Below are 18,585 nucleotides of genomic sequence, written 5' to 3'. Positions count from 1 at the left end.
CTTTCTTACATACATAATTTAACTATCAATATTCCTCTTCATATTATATATATATAAAAAAAAGCGATAGTTCCCAAAAATGAACAAGGTATTGAAAATATTGAAATAAAATCTCCAACTTGCATTTCATTCATTCTTTCATTAAATTAAATTAATCTGTTTTTTTTTTAAAAATATATTTACGTATATATTCATGTGCTTATTTATTACGTCTGTTTATGTGTAGCAACATATTTATCACAGCTACTGCACTCTTCAATGTGAACATTGTTTTGAAAAACACATTGACCGGAAGTGTCATTAAATATTCGTCTTGACGTCGGACGTGAGTTGGTCACGACGAGGCGGCGCAACGGGCGAGTTCCTATATTTGCAATCAATATTTAATAATAAATGAGAGGTGAACCGTCTTTGTACACTCACTGCATCAACCCGGGTCTATAAAATCAGCCCAGTAGTGAAGAGCAATACGTGAGCAATACGTGAAAATGTTAAAAGCGGGTGATGCGGTGCATTAAGACGGCTGCCGCATTGATATCATGTTGTTTCCACTTTTGCAAAGGGAAGAGTGTGTATCCGTGGTGAGCGAGGGGAGGGCTGAAGCCGTGGTAGAAATTTTCAGGGCGTATGAGGAAGTTATAGTAGACGGAGAGGGAGAAAAAGAACAAGCCGAACAGCAGGACTCAGCACTGCCAAAATGCCTGGAAAGAAAGTCTGCATCGTCGGATCTGGAAACTGGTAACTTCTCGTGGGGTTTTTTTTTTTTTTTAGAGGGGTCTTTCAGAAACAGGACAAGCTGTTTCAGTCCGCAATCGACGCTCAACTGAACGCACATACCGCCAATGTGCAATTCTCATTTATCACACCACAAAGGGAGAAATTAAAAGCCTTAGCTGCTCTGGATCTATTCCGCCTCCCTTTTCACAGCAGCTCTCATCTTTTACACCAACCTGAAGGATTAGGCCAGAAGCTGCAACATGCACATGCTTTTAGAACTCAGATTAAAAGCAAATGGAAGTCTGATTACTCTGGAGCCTGCTTTACTGAGCAGTAATGAGCTTTAAATGGAGGCCTTTGATATTATTCTTAATAGTGTGCATGTGTTTCTATAGGGGTTGTCCTGCAAATCAAACTGTTCTTCCATGTGACTCTAAAGCAAAATGCATATTTAATGTGTTTTTAACCTATTTGACTTTCCTGAGGTTTTGTTTGATCCATTAGAGGCTCTACCGTGTTTTAGGAGCTCTTTGGGAGCTCCATAGATTGAATGTGAAACCTTTATCGTCTGCTCTTGCCCTTTTACTCCAACCAGGGGCTCCTCTATTGCCAAAATAATCGGGCACAATGTCAAAGCATCCAACCGGTTCGACCCAATGGTGAACATGTGGGTGTATGAGGAAATGATCGATGGAAAGAAGCTAACGGAGATCATCAATACAGAGCACGAAAATGTCAAATATCTGCCAGGTCACAAGCTGCCCAGGAACGTGGTAAGTGCTCCTGTTTTAGTGGAGTGTCGATGAGCAGCTTTATCTTTTAATCACCAGTCATTTTGCCTTGTGTCAACAGGTGATGCAACTCTCTGTAATGATTGTACAGTGAGACATTACACTGATAACAGGCCAACTTTGACCTATTATCCGTGTAACAGGGGGCAATATGAGTTTTTTGTGAATTGTGCTTGTGCAACAGTCGGCTCACCTTATCTGCACAACCATCAAATGCAAAACAGAAGATTTAATTGGAGCAAATACTATTTACTGGTCTACACAAGAGAAAATAATCACTGATTCATTTGTAATATACTTTTTGTTTTAGTGGTGTGTATGTCACACCCTTGTAGATAACCACATGTTGTGCTTTTGAGATGTTTTCCAAGAAGCTACAGTTGTTCTTTTTCCAGTGATCTTAAACATTAAAGGTGAATCTCATTAAAGGTAACAAGAATAAGGCCTCACTTCTCCTTTAGTTCAGTTTTTTTGCTTTTTTTCTATTGACTCTGGCGTTATATGTTTTATTACGGATATGGATTTGCTTTAAAATGTACTAATAATAATAATTACCTGAAATGATGTGGTCCCAATATGGTACATCTCAAAGGGTTTATTCTGATACAAAATCCATTTATGTGACACAATTTATCCCCAAAACAAAAGCTAACACCGTTTAAGGACCGACTCTGTCGTTGATGCCTCACAAGGTCGCTGTTCCCGACATCATAGAGGCTGTCAAAGGAGCAAAGATCCTCGTCTTTGTGATCCCACACCAGTTCATCAGCAAACTCTGCGATCAGATGAAGCCTCACGTCACGGAGGGAACCCTGGGGATATCACTGATCAAAGTAAGATCCTGGCATTGTTCCTCGTGTCAGATTTCCTGACAGCCAAAAAGGGGAAGCAGGGAAATATTGTCACCTGACGTTGCCTCATGTCTTTCTGTGGCCAAGACATCACGGGAAGCTGTAGTTGAGCAACACACCAATCACCACAGTGAAACATAAAGTATCTGTTACCTTTATGTCATTAGTATAGTGCGGAAACTTAGAAACTCTCTCTTATTATTATTGTTGCTGTCATCCAGGGTATCGATGAGGGACCAGATGGACTAAAGCTCATCTCAGACATCATCCGAGAGAAACTAGAGATTGAGGTCAGCGTCCTGATGGGGGCCAACATCGCCAGCGAGGTGGCTGATGAGAAGTTCTGTGAAACCACCATCGGTTAGACAGTTTTTTTTTTTATTATTCTCAATTTTTTGTGTGTGTGTGTGTGTGTTCAGCAGCACAAAACTTTCATTGCAGAAAGTGATTTGAGGTTGAAAAGAGGGTGCAATGAGGTGGCCAGACTTTAAGAAAAGAGCAGTGTTCATTTTTCTGTTATAAGAGTATTGAGGGGTGTTCTGTTTATGTTGCAGGGGCAAAAAATGAAGCGAGCGGCCTTATCTTCAAAGAGCTGCTCCAGACCCCCAACTTTCGCATCAGTGTCGTGCATGAGAGTGACACGGTGGAGCTGTGCGGAGCTCTGAAGGTAAACACAGCCACACACTGTGAATGTGAAGTGGTATTTCTTCATCGTTGTTTTAATCAAAAGCTAAATGTTGCATGCCAGAACATCGTGGCAGTGGGTGCTGGATTCTGTGACGGCCTTGGTTTCGGCGACAACACCAAGGCGGCGGTGATCCGGCTCGGTCTGATGGAGATGGTCGCCTTTGCCAAGTTGTTCTGCAATGGCCAAGTGAGCTCCACCACTTTCCTGGAAAGCTGCGGCGTGGCCGACCTCATCACCACCTGCTACGGAGGACGGAACCGCAAAGTAGCAGAGGCCTTTGTCAGAACATCCAAGGTGAGTCGGACGGGAGGATTCACCGCCGGTCCTGTTGGACTTTTAGGGAAGTTATACATGACATCATGAAGAAAGATGAGGGAATGAAGATATACTGTACAGAATATCTCAGCAGGACAACATTAAAGCTTTCCCTCTATGTCTTTTTCTGCAGTCCATTGCTGAGCTGGAGGCAGAAATGCTCAACGGTCAGAAGCTGCAGGGTCCACAGACCTCCGCTGAGGTCTACAAGCTCCTACAAAAGAGGGACATGATCAACAAGTGAGTCCACTCTGTAGCGCTGTTGGCTGTCACGTAGTTATATAAAGACCTACTGTGCCAGAAATCACTAGTTTAAACTGAATAATGTTTATTATTGAGGTACATGCTCATCCATGGGTCACTAACAGTGACCTCGGTGGGAAAACACATGATTTGACACGGAGATCACCGTTAAAAAGACTCGTCATCGAGTTTACACTGAACCAAAAACTTTGTTGCACCAATGTGTGTGATTTGAAACAGCATACTGTGTTTCCAGAAGCCAAATAGGTTTGACGTGTAAGACAACAGTGTTGCAGAAGAGCCGCATTAGATTGCACAGATGTTCCTAATAAAGTGGCCAATGAGCGTCGCTCTGCAGGCCCAAATCAGATTTTTGTCTCAACATATTGTGATAAAGTTGATTAAGCACAACACAAAGTTTATTGAGTGATTCTCTTCTTTTTGAACAGTAATGTTAACATCAGCATAAGCCTCAAGACAAGGAGACAACAAACAAAGTTAGTTAGTTAGTCTGTTATAGTGAAACTACTTATTTGTTCTCACTGCTGAGGAGAGTGTGGTGATATTCTGTTTAGTGAAGGGAATTTCTTTTTAGAGAGCGGCTCTTTCGGCTCCCAAGTGCCAAAAAACACATTATATAGAATATGTATTATTTATATTGCTTTATTAATTTTAAATTATTTAGTTTTACTGGCTCATAGAGCTCTGGGCTGTAGGTCTTGGTGTCTGTGGTGTTGTCCTGGATGATGCTGTAGACATTGTAGGAGCAGTAGACACACTGGCACCTTCATTAACAGCAGCTTCCCTTGCTTGTCTTTCCTCCTCTAACTGAATTGATGGGTGAACAGTACACACACATCTGCGCAGGTTGTTTGTGGAGCCTGCCCGATATGAAATTTTAATTTTGCAAAGTCTGCACTCTGCCCTCGAACTATCGGTTAGATTAAAATGTGTCCAAATTTCACTACGTTTTCTGTCGCTCGTGTTTCTCACCTGTCCTGCCTGCAGTCTCTGACTATGTAGCAATACTCTCTCACGCTCTCATCTCTCCCCCTCACTCCAGTTCGTGTGCTCACTGCGCTGTGTGCCCCCGCCCCTGGCCCCCACCAAGCATCCTCTAAAACTAAAAGCCTCTATGAGTCTAAAAGTCTGCTTTCCTCTGTAGGTTTCCATTGTTTTCTGCAGTCTACCAGATCTGCTTTGAGGGCAAAGAAGTGAAAGAGTTCATCACCTGCCTGCAGAACCACCCAGAGCACTTGTGATTGGACCGTCTGCTCCCTCAATAGCAATTTGCTATTTGCACCACTAGAGGGTAACAGAGATTCATCAGATACAAACGCACAATACAACAGGAGCACTTTTCTTAACATTGTCTTTATTAGTGCCATTTTATCATGAATTTTATTTTTTCTTGGTTTTAAAAGCCGTTTTTTTTTTAGTGATTTTGCTCTTGTTTTGTAAAAAGTTTTGTAAAATGAATTTGGCTCTCAGAATACTGATTCAATTATTCATAATAAGGTGCAAAAATGATACAGTGGGAGGTGTTGAACTATCCCGCTAAAACATTCCAGTCTTTATTACAAAAATAATGTCCCTATGAGGGTGCATAAACGAAACACTGATTCACTTTTCATCACTTGACATTTAACAGTCTCAAAGATTAAAACTAACTTGTCTTTTTTACCTTCATGAGGAGGTGTTTTCTCAATAAAATCAGTTGATGTTAAGCTGTCTTTTCTTTTTCGGAAGAACCAAAATCAGTTCCGCAAGTCTACGACACTTTGTTGATTTCAATATTTTGCCACAACTGAGAGCAACATTCAGTGTTTCAGTAGTGATGGATGAAGATGAAGATGGTGCATCTGTACACAGACTGAGTGATGTGCGATCACAAAGAGTTCTGCTGGTTCACGCTATGCCCTTCAATCTCCACATGGAGCACATTGTGCGTCCATCGTGCTCAGTTCACTGAAATGGGAACTTGTTCCCAGAAGCTGGTGTCTGCAGCTCTGTGATGGAGCTGTGCGTCAGATCTCACAGTCGGCCTGTGACGGACTGAAACTGATTCCCACGAGGGCTGCAGTAACTCTGTATGAGAAAGCGGATTAAAGGACAAACGGCATCCTTGTCCTTCCATCTCAACCATGTTAAAGGCCTGACGGGTGAGGCCTTTGATAGTCTGTCTGTGTCTATCTGTCTCCCATCCCTGTTTCTATGTTTCTATGTCTATTTCTGTCTGTCTTTATGTCTGAATCGTTCTTATCGTGCATCAATTTACACGAAAAACACATTATGTGGAAAAATGGGAGTGTAGAAACAAAGCAAGTTAAATAAGATCAAACTTTACTGTTAGACATCACTTCAAGAGAATAACAAAAGAAGGTGTTATATTTCCTGATTAGCACTGGATGCAAAGCACGGCGAGGCTGATTAGAACGTCATTAGAATTGCATGTATTTGGTCCTAAACCAAAGTCGCAGACAAATTAAAAGTGTGACCAGATGATGGCACCAGATGAAAAGTCAGAGGATCACCAGTGCAACTACAGTTCATCCTGATGGGGAGCGGCTGGACTAACTGTCATGGTGATCATCCAATAGCTGTCGAGACGTTTCACTTAAAACCACAAATGTGAACCTCATGGAGGTGGCAGAGGAAAAGTCGGGATCACTGACGTCAGAAGGGTCTCACTGGGGACCATAGGCTTAATGGCAGTCCATTAGCTTTTGATAAAGATTCTGTTTGTCACTGTTCAGTTTTGACACACTGGCACCAGGTCTGTTTGCATCCTCTTTGGGCCTCTGTGATCTATAACCAGTTACCTTCTCTCATCAAGTCTGTCTCTGCCTCCATCCACTGGTGGGGAACTTTCCAAGCTCCCCCTGCAGGCTGACAGGCCCTCATGTCCATGGCTGCCCAGAACCCAGGACATCAAAGGGGCCACTGGAAAGCTCAGGGAGGGTGAGGGAAGAGGCACCAGTTGTAGGGGGGGGCCCACAAGAGGCCATGAAGAGCTACCACAGGTTCCCATGGGAGAGCTGGGTCTCGCAGGTTGATGTCCTCTGCCGCGGGACGGCTCCTCTCATCTCCGAACAGAAACTGTCATCGGTGGGTTTTTTGAGCGAGTGCTGAGACCCTGGTGGCTTGACACAAGCACAGATCCTCTGTTTCAAAGAGAGGGCCCACCTTCAGATGGGACCCAGTTTGAAAGAGGAGCTTAATCACCACGGTAACTTGTCTGTTGGTACCCCCGACCCCACGCACACACATGCACTGTCCTCCAGTAAGAGGCCCTTTGGACAGCGGAGGATACAAGCATGACAGCATGAGGTCAGTGTTGTTTTTCATGAACATGCACCTCTCAGCTTCATTACTTATTAAAGACCGCATTTTGTGCTGAACCATGGTGTCAAAGCTGCACCAGAGAGAATTTCTATGTAATTTCTATGTAAAAAGAAAAATTTAAATCACTAAGTTGGGCTACAGCATTTGAAAAAATATGCCTTTGAACACCTCTAAAGCTGATTAACACGTTATGTCTTGTTTGTTTAACTTGGAAATGGAAAAGGATTTACAAAACAATTAGTGGTTTTAGGGAGAGACGAGTCTTGAAGTCTTGAAGTCTAACCCTTTCACCATAAAAGTTGTTGACAGCAAAGTCCTCAGGAGTATCTGGAATGCTGTCTGTGGAAAGAGAGATGCGATTTCAAATGTCATTTTTAAAGTTTGTGAAAGCCTCAAACAAAATGCCATTCAGCTCCATTTTACTGAGGCAGATATCTTAAAGCTGCTCTGCTCCATGTGTATATATGAACAATGGATGAAATCCGTATGTGCATGTAAAAGGGGTCACTTGCCACGACAAACCCACAGAGAAATATCAGCCGAGTCGGATATTATACATGAGTTGGTGGAGACCAAAACGCTTTCAGTGGACAGAAACATGAGTACAATTGGATGCTAATGTTGCTCTTAGTTTGTGTGATGTGTAAATAGGTAACTGCTGCTAACAAATTACCATATGAACGTTTTAAAGTGATGTTATTTTAGCGTTGAGTCAAAATCTGTGTGAAGGTTTGCGTCTCTCAAACGTGCCTTAAAAAGACCTGGAATCGACCTTTAAATGTGCTCCTCTCACAAGAACATGCCTAAACTGTATTAATGTGTATTTAATCTTTCCCACAGCCCAGTGTTTTCTGGATGGTATCACCCCAAAATTCATATTAAGACACTGTTCAGTACATTCCACAGTCAGTACGCATGTGATTTATGAGGTGTGATGAGACTCACTTATTATTCACAGTCGGCTTATCACACCTGTGTCTCCCATGGATGAATGTCTCAGTTGTGCATCCAAACTTCTCCCCTGAGCACTCCATTTAATTTTTTTTTTTTTCAAATATGTGGGCCACCCTGGGCCAGACCACATGGTTCACGCCCTTAGATTTATAGCACCCAGAGAAGCTCTGCGTCAGTGTGAAACCTCACACGCAGCCTAATAGATAACTCATGATATTACCTTCAGGCAAACAAACCATGGCAGTTTGGTGGCATGTTTATACTGTACATATTTTCCTCTTTTATACCTTTTATATGTGGATGCTCATACGTTTTTGGATGTGTGTGTGTCTGACACGGAGGGGTGAGAGTCTATCCTACATCCGCTGCTAATTACAGGCCACTGATCTCGTCAGCTGTCACCGCCACACTCTTTTTACATGTCAATGACAGCCAAATGGGACCTCATATCCTTCCTCCAGCTCACACAATGCTCTCATTGAAAACATAAGAGACGGAGAGAAAAGCAAAAGAGAGAAAGCGAAGGATGCCACTCCTAGTCCCAGCTGGCGCTGGCTCAGTGGCAGAGGGCACGGAGTCTTGTCCATGAAATAACAACCACTCCTACTTCTCTCCTCAAATCCTCCCCTTCACCCTTCACCTCTGCCCGGCCGTCTTCATCATGGCCCCCGGTTTAATCTGGGTACGTTCATGGGGGCGCACACCCGGGCTGTGCCTCTCTGCCTCCTTTTGTGTTTGCCAGTGCTCTGCTTAGAGGCGAAGAGAAACAGGAGGGTGTAGGGGGGAGCGGGGGTGGAGGTGAAGGCAGTGGTGGTGGTGGCTGCTTGGGTTTGTCTTTTTACTTGTGCATTCTGGGGGAAAAGGAGGAGAGCTTGGCAGGAGGCCCGGCCGTGGCACTGCATACAAACACGGGGTGAAAACACAAGGCTTATTTGTTTGACTCTCCCATCCTCTTACCTCGGGGAGAGTGGAAAAAATTGCATGAGACAGCCATAAGATACGGTCCGTTCCTTGCTTCCTCTTGAAAGGCATCGATTCTGTGAATCAGCCAGGGGAATGGACTGAGACGAGACAAATGGAACCCAGCCCACGTCAGGAAATCATGGACCATAATTCAATGAAATTAAGTCACTTTGTACAGTAAAGACTTGGCAGTATGCCCAGCCTCGTTTGTTGCTTAAAAAAACCCTTTGATTAAATATAAAATACTATCAGCCATTATGTGAATCTACAAAATAGCATCAGGAGAGTAGCCACAGTTTATAACCGCAGTATATCTCTGACTAGACAAAGGGCTGACAATGTCAAAGCTGGATAATGTCTCTTCCTTTTTTTTTCTATTCTGCATTACGTCCTGGTTCATGTAAATCTCCTTAGCTTGATCTCCTGTGGACTCAAACTTGCTGACATAAGCGCAAACTCCACAATTCACTCTGATTTGTGGAAGATGAAATCTTTACCGTCTGGTGCTGTGCTCGTCTCTCTGGAGTCCACGCTTACATGCACATAAAGATACTTTCTGGGGGCCACTGATGTGAAAAGGGACGTCGACTGGTTCCCTGCGTGGCTGCAAATAACACTGATTCCATAATGTCAGTGTAGCGTGGGCTACGCACAGAGCCAATTCCCGCTTCTTGGGAATATTCTCGTGGTGCACCTTTGGAAAAACCAAAAACAAAAATCAGATTCAATTGGGCCATATTATTATTATTAGATTGAGCCACATCTTGTTCGAAACTAGATCACATTTTTTGTCTTCATAAATTTTTATCTCTGCTCTGTCTCAACAGCGTTGCAGCACGTCTACACCTTCGGGATCGTCTGGTGTTTCGATTACAGGCGTTTTTGAGGTGGCCTCATTCAAAAGTGATAGGAGGCAATGCATACTGGAAGGATTTCAATAAAACAGGTACACCCAAGGAGCTGTAAGTATTGCAGATAGCTGTGGAGTTGAGTGCTTTACTGCTGCTCTGGTCTGAACCGCAATTGCAGTTAGAAGTCCAAAGGGAGGCATTGTGGTTGAATGTTATAGCAGCCTGACATGTCGGGAAGAAGGCAGGGAGGCACTGAAATGGGTATTTATCCATTCATGCATCTGTTTGTGTTTGTGTGTTGCCTCGTGTGTTGTCTTGAAAGTGTCGCCACATTGTGTTCACCGTTTTATCTGTCTCACAGCTAGTTTTGCTTCAGACGCCATTGTTTGTTTGAATTCTAGTTCCCCATGTCAGTCCCTAACACCTATCACCTATCACATTTGGGGGACGGGGTGGAAGATCTGCAAACTGTGATTGGTAGCGAACCAACGTGAAAGAATTTCTGACTATATTTGCCTAATTTGACACATTGACTTAACAGACAAAAAATAATGTCTGGACTGCAAAGTAGCAGGAATGAGGTTGGTTCGCGTGCATACACCACTGGAATAAAATAGTCTGAAGATTGTCAACCTGCACAATATCAGCAGTGGAGACAAAGGACATGATTTCTGTCCTTTAAGAAGTGACATTTCCTTCCACTGATGTTTGCAACGTGAAGGACTGGAAGTCCTCAAGTCGTTGCATGCATACTAAACGCTTTGACTCGCCTCCTTGCATCCTCTCTGACCTGCTGCAGAATATATATGGCTTTCCTCCCTCCGGTGCTCCACTCCAATCATTTCCTCAGTGCTCCTGCAGGGCTCTGGCCTGTGGCATAAAAGAGATGGACCCCATGCCTAGAATGGCTCCGGACGGGCCGCAGGTCAAGATGATGTATGTTCGAGGAGATTACCCTGCTGCACTCCTTCGGCACAACAATGTATGTGCAAGGTTTTGACCAAAATAGGATCCTGAAGGCTGATTCTTTTGGACTGTAGCTGCCAAAAGGTCGTAGTCTGTGCAAATATACCTTTTAATACTGACCAGATTTATGCCCCAAACCCGTCTTGACAGGCTTGTTGTGATGCCAAGGTGATGTGTTAATCTCCTCGACAATGAAAATAAAAAGTAAGAGCTGAGGAGAACAGAGGTGTTTTTCTTTCCTTACTTCAAGATAAGACCATATCAGAGCGAGTGGAGGAGGAAGATATGGAAGACAGGATTTGATTTAGGAAGGACAGGGCGATTTAAACTGTTTTTCTTTAAAATAAAGTGTTCATGCATGTATGCACATGCTCACAAGACAAACATGCAATGGTTCTGATGTTTTGGTGCCAGACTGCACCTGTCAGGCCTTCAGGTTTATGACAAACCTGTAAAAATGTCACTGTAAGAGCACTGACAGTGAAGACACTTCCAGTGTCACTGGGAGCAGAAATAAAAGCCGTAACTGCCCCTAAAGTTGATTTTGTCTTTTACAGATAAAACATCTACGTTATTAACTGAGGAAATTAAACATTTCTGCATGATTAAATGTGTCATTTAACACATTTTAATCGTTTGATTGAGGACGTTCCATCTTTTCTATTAGATTAAAAGAATACATCACAAGCTCCCAATTAAGAAATCAAAGGTTTCCATTATCAAATGCTAACTGAAAGTGACATGGCAAATCCCCTCATATTATTAGCCTTCTCCTTCATATCATTTGATGCCAGTCAGCATAATGCAGTGCTGCATTTTATCTGATTAGCTCCTGACATTTAGGCTTAATTGAATGCCCGTGATGAAAGAAGGACCTGGGATCATGTTCTTTGCTTGGTCTGGCCGTTCGCCGAGCTTCAAAACAGCTCAGCAATTGTTTTAAAAAGATTTTTCAGAGCAATGTAGAGCATTCATCTTCCAGCTCTTCTCAGCCCAAAGTCTTGACATGTCGTCAGCCCACTCACTCCATCTCTGCGAGTGAACAATGTTGCAATGCAGTGAGTTTAGAGGGGAAGAATGCGACAACAGAATGGAATTACGGGAGGAATTATTGCATTTTGAGACCGCAAGGAATGCACCAGAGACGGGCTGAAGCACAGCATTTGTTCACAGTGGTTTGGGGATGACAAACAGTAGGCGGCCGATGCTATAGCTGCAGGGCTCTGGCACCCAGGCAGCAGGCTAGAAACTTCAAATTCAAAGTTTATTTTAAGTAAAGGAACATTTAAAAATGAAAAGTGAACTAAATACGACATCTGGGATAAGTTTGATTCGACGTCTTTGCTCTCTGTGGGCTGCGAGGATGGGTGGCAGCGAGGAATGCAACGTGCTAAGGAGTGCCCTGCGGAGAGGCCGATGAAAAGCAGAGTGCTGGTGGCTCCCGGCCGGCATAAAGAAGTCGACTTGGCAGTAAAGCCGAGAGTCATGTGCCTCCATTTAAATGAGAGGGCAAGAAAGGAAAGGGAGACAGAGAAGGGGAGGGAGAGGAATACAGGCTGAGCTAAGAGGCTGGGGACTCTGCCAAGCCGAGACACTTGAGGAATGCATGAGCAGCAGCAGCAGCAGCTCTGGCTTCGCAGTAATACCATTACAGTTAGTGCTATCTGAGTCAGGAAAGCAGCTCTTCTGGTCTACTCAGCAGGTCTAATAGCCAGAGTAAACAGAAGACAGGTAACACCATCAGACCAAAGGCAGAGAAATAGCAAAAACTGAATGCTGAGAAAGAAACTCCAAGCAAAGAAGAGTTTTTATTTTTACCAAAAAAAAAAAAAAAAAGCATTCATCCATGCGCCTGCACATTCTTGGTACTTGCACATGGCTGCACGTGTGTCATTTGAGTGTTTCAGTCTCAAGGGATCATTGTCTTCTCTTGTCAATGTTTGTGGAGTTGTGTGTGAAGGCGTGAGGCATGTGGTGTGACTTCTCCAGCCCTGGCAGTTAGTTAATAAACACAGGCCTGTCAACAGCTGCTGGTGATGTAATGTGGAACTTCTCCTCACTCTCCTTATCCTCCCGCCCCACCCCGCCTCCCTAACTCCCACTGCCCCCCCTCCCTTCTATTTACAAGTCTTACTGGGTGTTGCTGCAGACTTCCAGCGCTGGCAGCACAGATAGTGTGTCAAAGAGTGTGTGTTTGTGCGTGGCTTCCCCCCCTGCAACACTTCCAGGGGAATTTACAACAGCATGTTTTCAGCTGCCATCAAAGGAAATTCCACATCATCAGGTTGTCTTCCTAACCAAAACACCTCTGAGAGTCTGGGAACCACAGAGCTGGCTGCAAACCTGTTGAGTGGAGAGGATCCGGCCGGCGCAGAGTGAGTTTGGATTCCTGCTTGTTTGTCTTCTGACATCATGGGAAGCTGAATAGTCTCACCTTCATTTATAGTTTATGAGGAGTGCTCAGAAATGGGTGCACAGCGTGATCTGATGGGTGGCAAGTAATGCTATTTGTGCAATGTGGCAAATACTGAAAGAGGATTTCACTTGTGCAAAAAAATTGACAGTTTAATTTGTGCATTTTCTTGACAAAGGACATTTTTTTTGTCAAGTAAAGCAAGTATCAAGTATTGGCTGTTTGCCTGGACATTACTAAAAGATGCTCCTGGCTAAAAAGATCACTGTTAGCTCACGTTACCACGTAACTTCTAATGTCACTAATGTCATTCAAATCATCTCCACCTTTGCCAGCTGCAAAATGAAGACGATGAACACAGGAATACAATAATTACGATCCAGTATTATCATATATATGACACTAAAAAGGGCCATTCTGCAAAATGAGTGCTATTACTTTTGGTAATTAGGTATATTTTGATGCTAATAGGCTCATTCAGCGACCCCTCGTATTCTGTATAAATCATCTTTCTCCACTAGTTTCTTTGTGTTTTCTCTGTCATTTGTCCCCCATCTGCATAAAACCACGAGTTAGTGTACATTCATAAATATGAATCAGTGTGATGAAGCATGTTATTATTTATACTTTTATCATCATCATGCATGAATTTAATCATCATCGGTGGTCCTAACTCAGAAACTCCCTGCACCTCTGCTCCACTGATAAAAATGAGGGTGTGTCTGCAGCTTCAGCTTTCCAATATTCACCTCCATGGTATTCTGGGTGCTGTAGGCCAAGGAGAGGCAGGGCTTTGTCCACCGCAGAGGAGGATTCCATGTATTACATGTATAAGCAAGCTGAGGGATTGTGGTTGCTAAAGTGAATGCTGCTGTGCAGGATAGGTTCTGTGAACTGAGGCCACGAACAGGCAAACTGTCACATGATCAATGAGTGCGAGTCGACCAAAATGCCCCTCTAGTGAGGAGGAAGTGCTTTATGGCTCGGGGGAGGCTTTGCCCTCTGCCCCGCAGAGGTCACTGAGGTAGTGCACGGTGGCGAGGTGTCATGCTGGTGAGGTTCAGTCTCAGGGTTGCTTAGTATTTCAGGAGAACATTCGACTCTTAAGAAAGTCTCCCGGTCTCAAACTTACCGATAAACATGCACCACTCAAGGGCAAAGCATCCTCCTCCAAACAACCACTCACATTGACCCAGCGAGGGGTCAATACAGTACTAATGCAATGCTGGGTTAAACAGCACATTGGAACTTGGTACCCCATTAACCCAGTATTGTGTTGGTGCTATATTGACTCCACATTAAGGCAATTTCCAACTGGCATGATTTCTAGATTAAAATGCTGATCGAACCCACTTCCTTTTTATAGGAAGCGTTTGTAACTGGCGGAAACACCCTCAATTGTAGACTTTTAATGGAAGAAGATGATGTGCGGCGAAGCGCCTGTGCTTGTTTTTAGAATGCCGATAACATTAACTGTGGCAGCTGACGTCTGTGGAACTTTTCTGTGAGAGAAAGCACACAGGAAAACACTCTGACTGATAAACACACACAAACATGCTGTTGTTTCTCAAGCTGTCAGCAGCCTGCTGATGAAATGTGTGCGTTCAGGTTTTTTCAGTGAGCTGCCGTCGCATGATGCACACATACCAAAGGGAGAGGGGTGGGGGGGGGGCACAGTTGTGTATTTTGATAACAGTCGGAAAATTCCTCTGCCCTCTCTTGGCTTGCTGCATCCCCCCTTTGGCCTTTGGAGTATATTTTTCTGGCGTTTTTCTACCTGAAGCACTATCATGAGAGAGTTCAGCATAGAGTCACGCTGTCAGCTGGAGCATGCTGGGTTGCAGCAGAGCGTCCCTTGACAGGAAGCTGACTTGATTTTTTTTTTTTTCCAGGATGTATATTAAAGCATCCTACGCATCTGGTGGGATAAGCGCAGGGACTTGCAGGGACTCCCCTCATGAGCGGGATGACGACATTGTATTCATTGTTTTTTCTTTTTCTTTTTTTTTTTTTCCACCAGCCCTCCGACCCCTCCCTCCTTTTTAAACCCCCACATTAAATTCCCTGCAAAGTACCGCTGACTAAACAAGATTTAAAGCTGCTCCGACAAGTTCTGGCAAAAATCTTTATCATTAGAAGTGTCTGAGAAATGCATTTTCTTGTCTTTTCAGTCTTCTCAGCTGGGCCTCTGAGTACAGATTGGATAGATCAGTCATGTCTGACAAGCTTTTTCAAAGGAGTAGACCAATGTCAGGGCCCCATGCAAATTTTATCAAATGTATCACTAACAAAAAAGATCTCAATGCAGAGAACACTTGAAACGACAGAACTGGAGCATCTGGTGATGAGTGTGAATACAAACACAGGCGATTAAAAATGGAGGACGTAGGTGCCACATATCTGTCTGCTCATTGCGAACGCGCAGCAAATGATTTACAAATGCCTCACAGTCCCCCAGCATGTCTCGCAGCTTTGTGACCGTAAAAACATAATGAGGAGCTCAATTTGTTGTGAGGGAGGAAACATCCAAGATCAAACTGAGCTCCTTCAGTCACGTTGCCTCTGCCTTTCAGCCTGTCAACATTTGCCAGCTCCAGCTTCCAAAAATACAAAAGTTGCTGCTTTTCTCAGTTTTACGTTATAATGGATATAATATCTTTGAGGTTTGGACTGTTGGTCGGAGCGACAAGCAACTTGAAGACATTCATTTGGGTGCTGGGAACTTGTAATGGTCCTTTTTGACATGACATAAATTAGGACTAATTAATTAATTAAAATTAACCTCCAGCAGCTGCTCTCATTCTCCTTGTGTTACATTGGTTGTTATTCAGCAATGTATAGGCTGTCCTTGGATTATTCTAATCACAATGACATAAACAACCATATGTACAGACAGGCAGTTATGCACAAAGCCTCTGTTTTTACCCGTGAACAATACCGTGACCATTACAAGTCCTTATATCCCCTAATGATCTGCTTTAAATGCCTGAAAGACACACATGCTCATGCAGCATGATCTTAAAAGCGATAACAATGTGCACACGATCTGCCTCGTCTTGATTAATATGATAAAAAAAAAAATCAGCATCAACATTTGATTTAAAAGGAGCTGTCAAATTGACCTGTTGGCCTTAATAATAAGGCTCTCATTTTCACACCCACGTGATAAATACTGAAAAGTTAAACTTACAATGATCACCAACGAGGTTTACAGGCAGCACACACTGGAAGAACTCTGAGGACAGTCAGCTTAATGATTGGTTTGCTGACTGCACAAAAACAACAGACTAGTGTAAAATAAGGCTTATTGTTAGTGGCTGTCAGACACAGTAATTCCATGTTCGGCTCTGCCAGGCTACAGTTGGTCGTGCCAACTGTACCAGGACACATGCAGAGGCAGGATCAGACAGGCTGGCCAGCAGAGGGACTCAAAACATCCGATCAGCCACGGGCCATCTGTGCTGCTAGAATACAGATGGACCTCTCTCCCTGCACATTAAACCCCACATCAGACACTTCCATGCTTTAATTTTCTTTTCAATGAATGGAAAGTAATAGCAGCCCCCAGTGACCCCTCCCACTCCCCCCCCCCCTGTTTAGCAGGTGAATTAAATGCGAGACTCGAACGTATAATCTTCCTCGTCATTCAAGTCTTCCACCCGGACATGGCAATCTGGGTGAATCATTCAGAGGCAAAATAAAGAGAGAAGTGGGCTCTGTACCGTGGGGGATGCCTCTGCGCTGACCCCGTTTCAGCCTCCCCCTCAATCAAAGCAGGCGCTGGGCATGGGGACAAAATGAATTGGTTCCTAGGGCAAAGGGGTTGCACCAATCAATGTGCAATCCCCCCACCACCACCGTCTATTTTCAGGCCCTGGCACTTCCTGGTATTGCTCTTTTTTGGGGCGGCGGTGTATTGATGATGTGGTCCGAGTCACTATTTGGCCACAAGGCTTTCCTCCCTGAGACCTGTGTGTTTTCAGAAGGTTGGTAATAGATGTGAGCTCTAATTGAAAACTCATGCAAAATGCACGTCTGGTATCCCCTTCTCTTAAGCCTTTGGCTCTCCCTCCTCCATTCTTTTCCTCCAGATGGCCATTTAAATATTTGCTTGAATTTATTTGCTCCGTCGTTTATTGTATAGTTCAATGTATAACCCATGACTAAATCAATTCACAATGAAAAAGCAAATATAGGAAATTCTTTTATTGCAATTATTCTTTTAATGAAAGGTTCAGTTGCGTGAGAGAAAGGGCAAAGTTCAAGCCTCACACTTCACCCACTTGATATCTCTGTTTGAACTGACCATGAAATGGATTTCCTACTTGTGGCGACTCTTTGCACAGTGTGAAATGAGAATGCCTGACTGTATTGGGTACAAAGGGCAGTATTGTCACTTGTGTCAGAGTGTGGTCTCTGCAACACTTGGAAGTCAAAAGCCAGAGGGTGGGGCAACAGTGTTTCTTCAGCAGGCCTTTACTGTATGTATAAGATTACATCGACTATTGCTTTAGAAAAAAATAAGACAAGTGTGCCAGTTAAAGGCCGGTGATTGGAATAAGTGCACAGCTGCCTAATTCTTCTCAGCTTACAAAGGAACAGTATCAAATCAGAGCCATGACAATCCATATTCATGGACAATCTGGGCTTATTATCACCATTTATCCACAAGGCTCACAGTCTGTTTTCAGTACAGCGATCTCTCAATGGGTTTAAGTGTTATCATTAAGCTGTTATCCCCTCACATTATCCCTGTTGTAGTTTGGAGCTGTCTGGGGCTCCATGACCTCAGCTGGGTCCTCCCTTGTTTCTGGAGCAGATGTTAAAAAAGAGAGTCTCCCCCCCCCGCACCACCTCCACCCCACCTCAAACAACCTCCCCATTTGCGCTGTACACACACACAGACACACACTATCCCACCGCACCTCCTCCCTTCACCCTGGCATCTAATTAGGCCTACAGCACAAAGACTCCCAGATGTCAGCGTCCTCCTGGCCTCCTTTGATTATATCCTTTCCACCCCACTGGCTGGCTTGCCGACTGGCTGGATGGCCGGCTGGGGGCCGTGTGACTATAGGCGTCGACGCGTGTCACTCTGCGTAGGTCAACACCAAACCGGTTTAACATATCAGTAATTGCTTTTGGTGTAAATCACAGGGAATTTGGAGGGAGGGAGGACAGTCCTGAATGGGTTACGGTTGCAGAAAGGCGCTCAGATTGTCGTAAAGATCATGATGTGTAGCTTAAGGTCAATAAAAGACAAAATAAGGATAACAATATCACCACTGGATCACCAGTTAGTCACCAAACCAGCACTATTTAACACTGTACTTTCTCACGGTTAGTAGTCAGTGGTATTTCCTATTTCCTTCTGTTTTTTGAGAAGTGCAGTTCAAGCAAACCAAAGCATGGCCGTATACACAGTTTAATTTTTCTCATTTACATTAATACTGCCCAATTAGTGCTTTTTGGTGAGACATGTTTATTC

General features: G+C 43.8%; 1 protein-coding gene across 1 annotated transcript; it reads left to right on the top strand.

Annotated features, from left to right (window-relative positions):
• Window positions 1-487: 487 nt before the first annotated feature.
• gpd1c (glycerol-3-phosphate dehydrogenase 1c) lies at window positions 488-5,332 on the top strand. Its single transcript, XM_070855386.1, has 8 exons — window positions 488-738; window positions 1,313-1,490; window positions 2,201-2,341; window positions 2,581-2,719; window positions 2,914-3,026; window positions 3,108-3,341; window positions 3,496-3,602; window positions 4,771-5,332. Exons 1-8 carry the CDS (start codon window positions 698-700, stop codon window positions 4,865-4,867), a joined length of 1,050 nt encoding a protein of 349 aa, XP_070711487.1. The 5' UTR covers window positions 488-697; the 3' UTR covers window positions 4,868-5,332.
• Window positions 5,333-18,585: the final 13,253 nt, after the last annotated feature.

Source organism: Pempheris klunzingeri, chromosome 24 (genome assembly GCF_042242105.1).
Source record: "Pempheris klunzingeri isolate RE-2024b chromosome 24, fPemKlu1.hap1, whole genome shotgun sequence".
In the NCBI taxonomy this organism is placed as follows: Eukaryota; Metazoa; Chordata; class Actinopteri; order Acropomatiformes; family Pempheridae; genus Pempheris; species Pempheris klunzingeri.
This window is presented reverse-complemented; position numbering and strand designations above follow the sequence as displayed.

Bases quoted from the DNA above. Each gene is read 5' to 3' on its own strand.
- gpd1c (XM_070855386.1), top strand. From the start codon at position 698: ATGCCTGGAAAGAAAGTCTGCATCGTCGGATCTGGAAACTG. The intron at 3,027-3,107 runs GTAAACACAGCC...GTTGCATGCCAG, and splicing joins AGCTGTGCGGAGCTCTGAAG to AACATCGTGGCAGTGGGTGC. The intron at 3,603-4,770 runs GTGAGTCCACTC...TTTCCTCTGTAG, and splicing joins AAGAGGGACATGATCAACAA to GTTTCCATTGTTTTCTGCAG.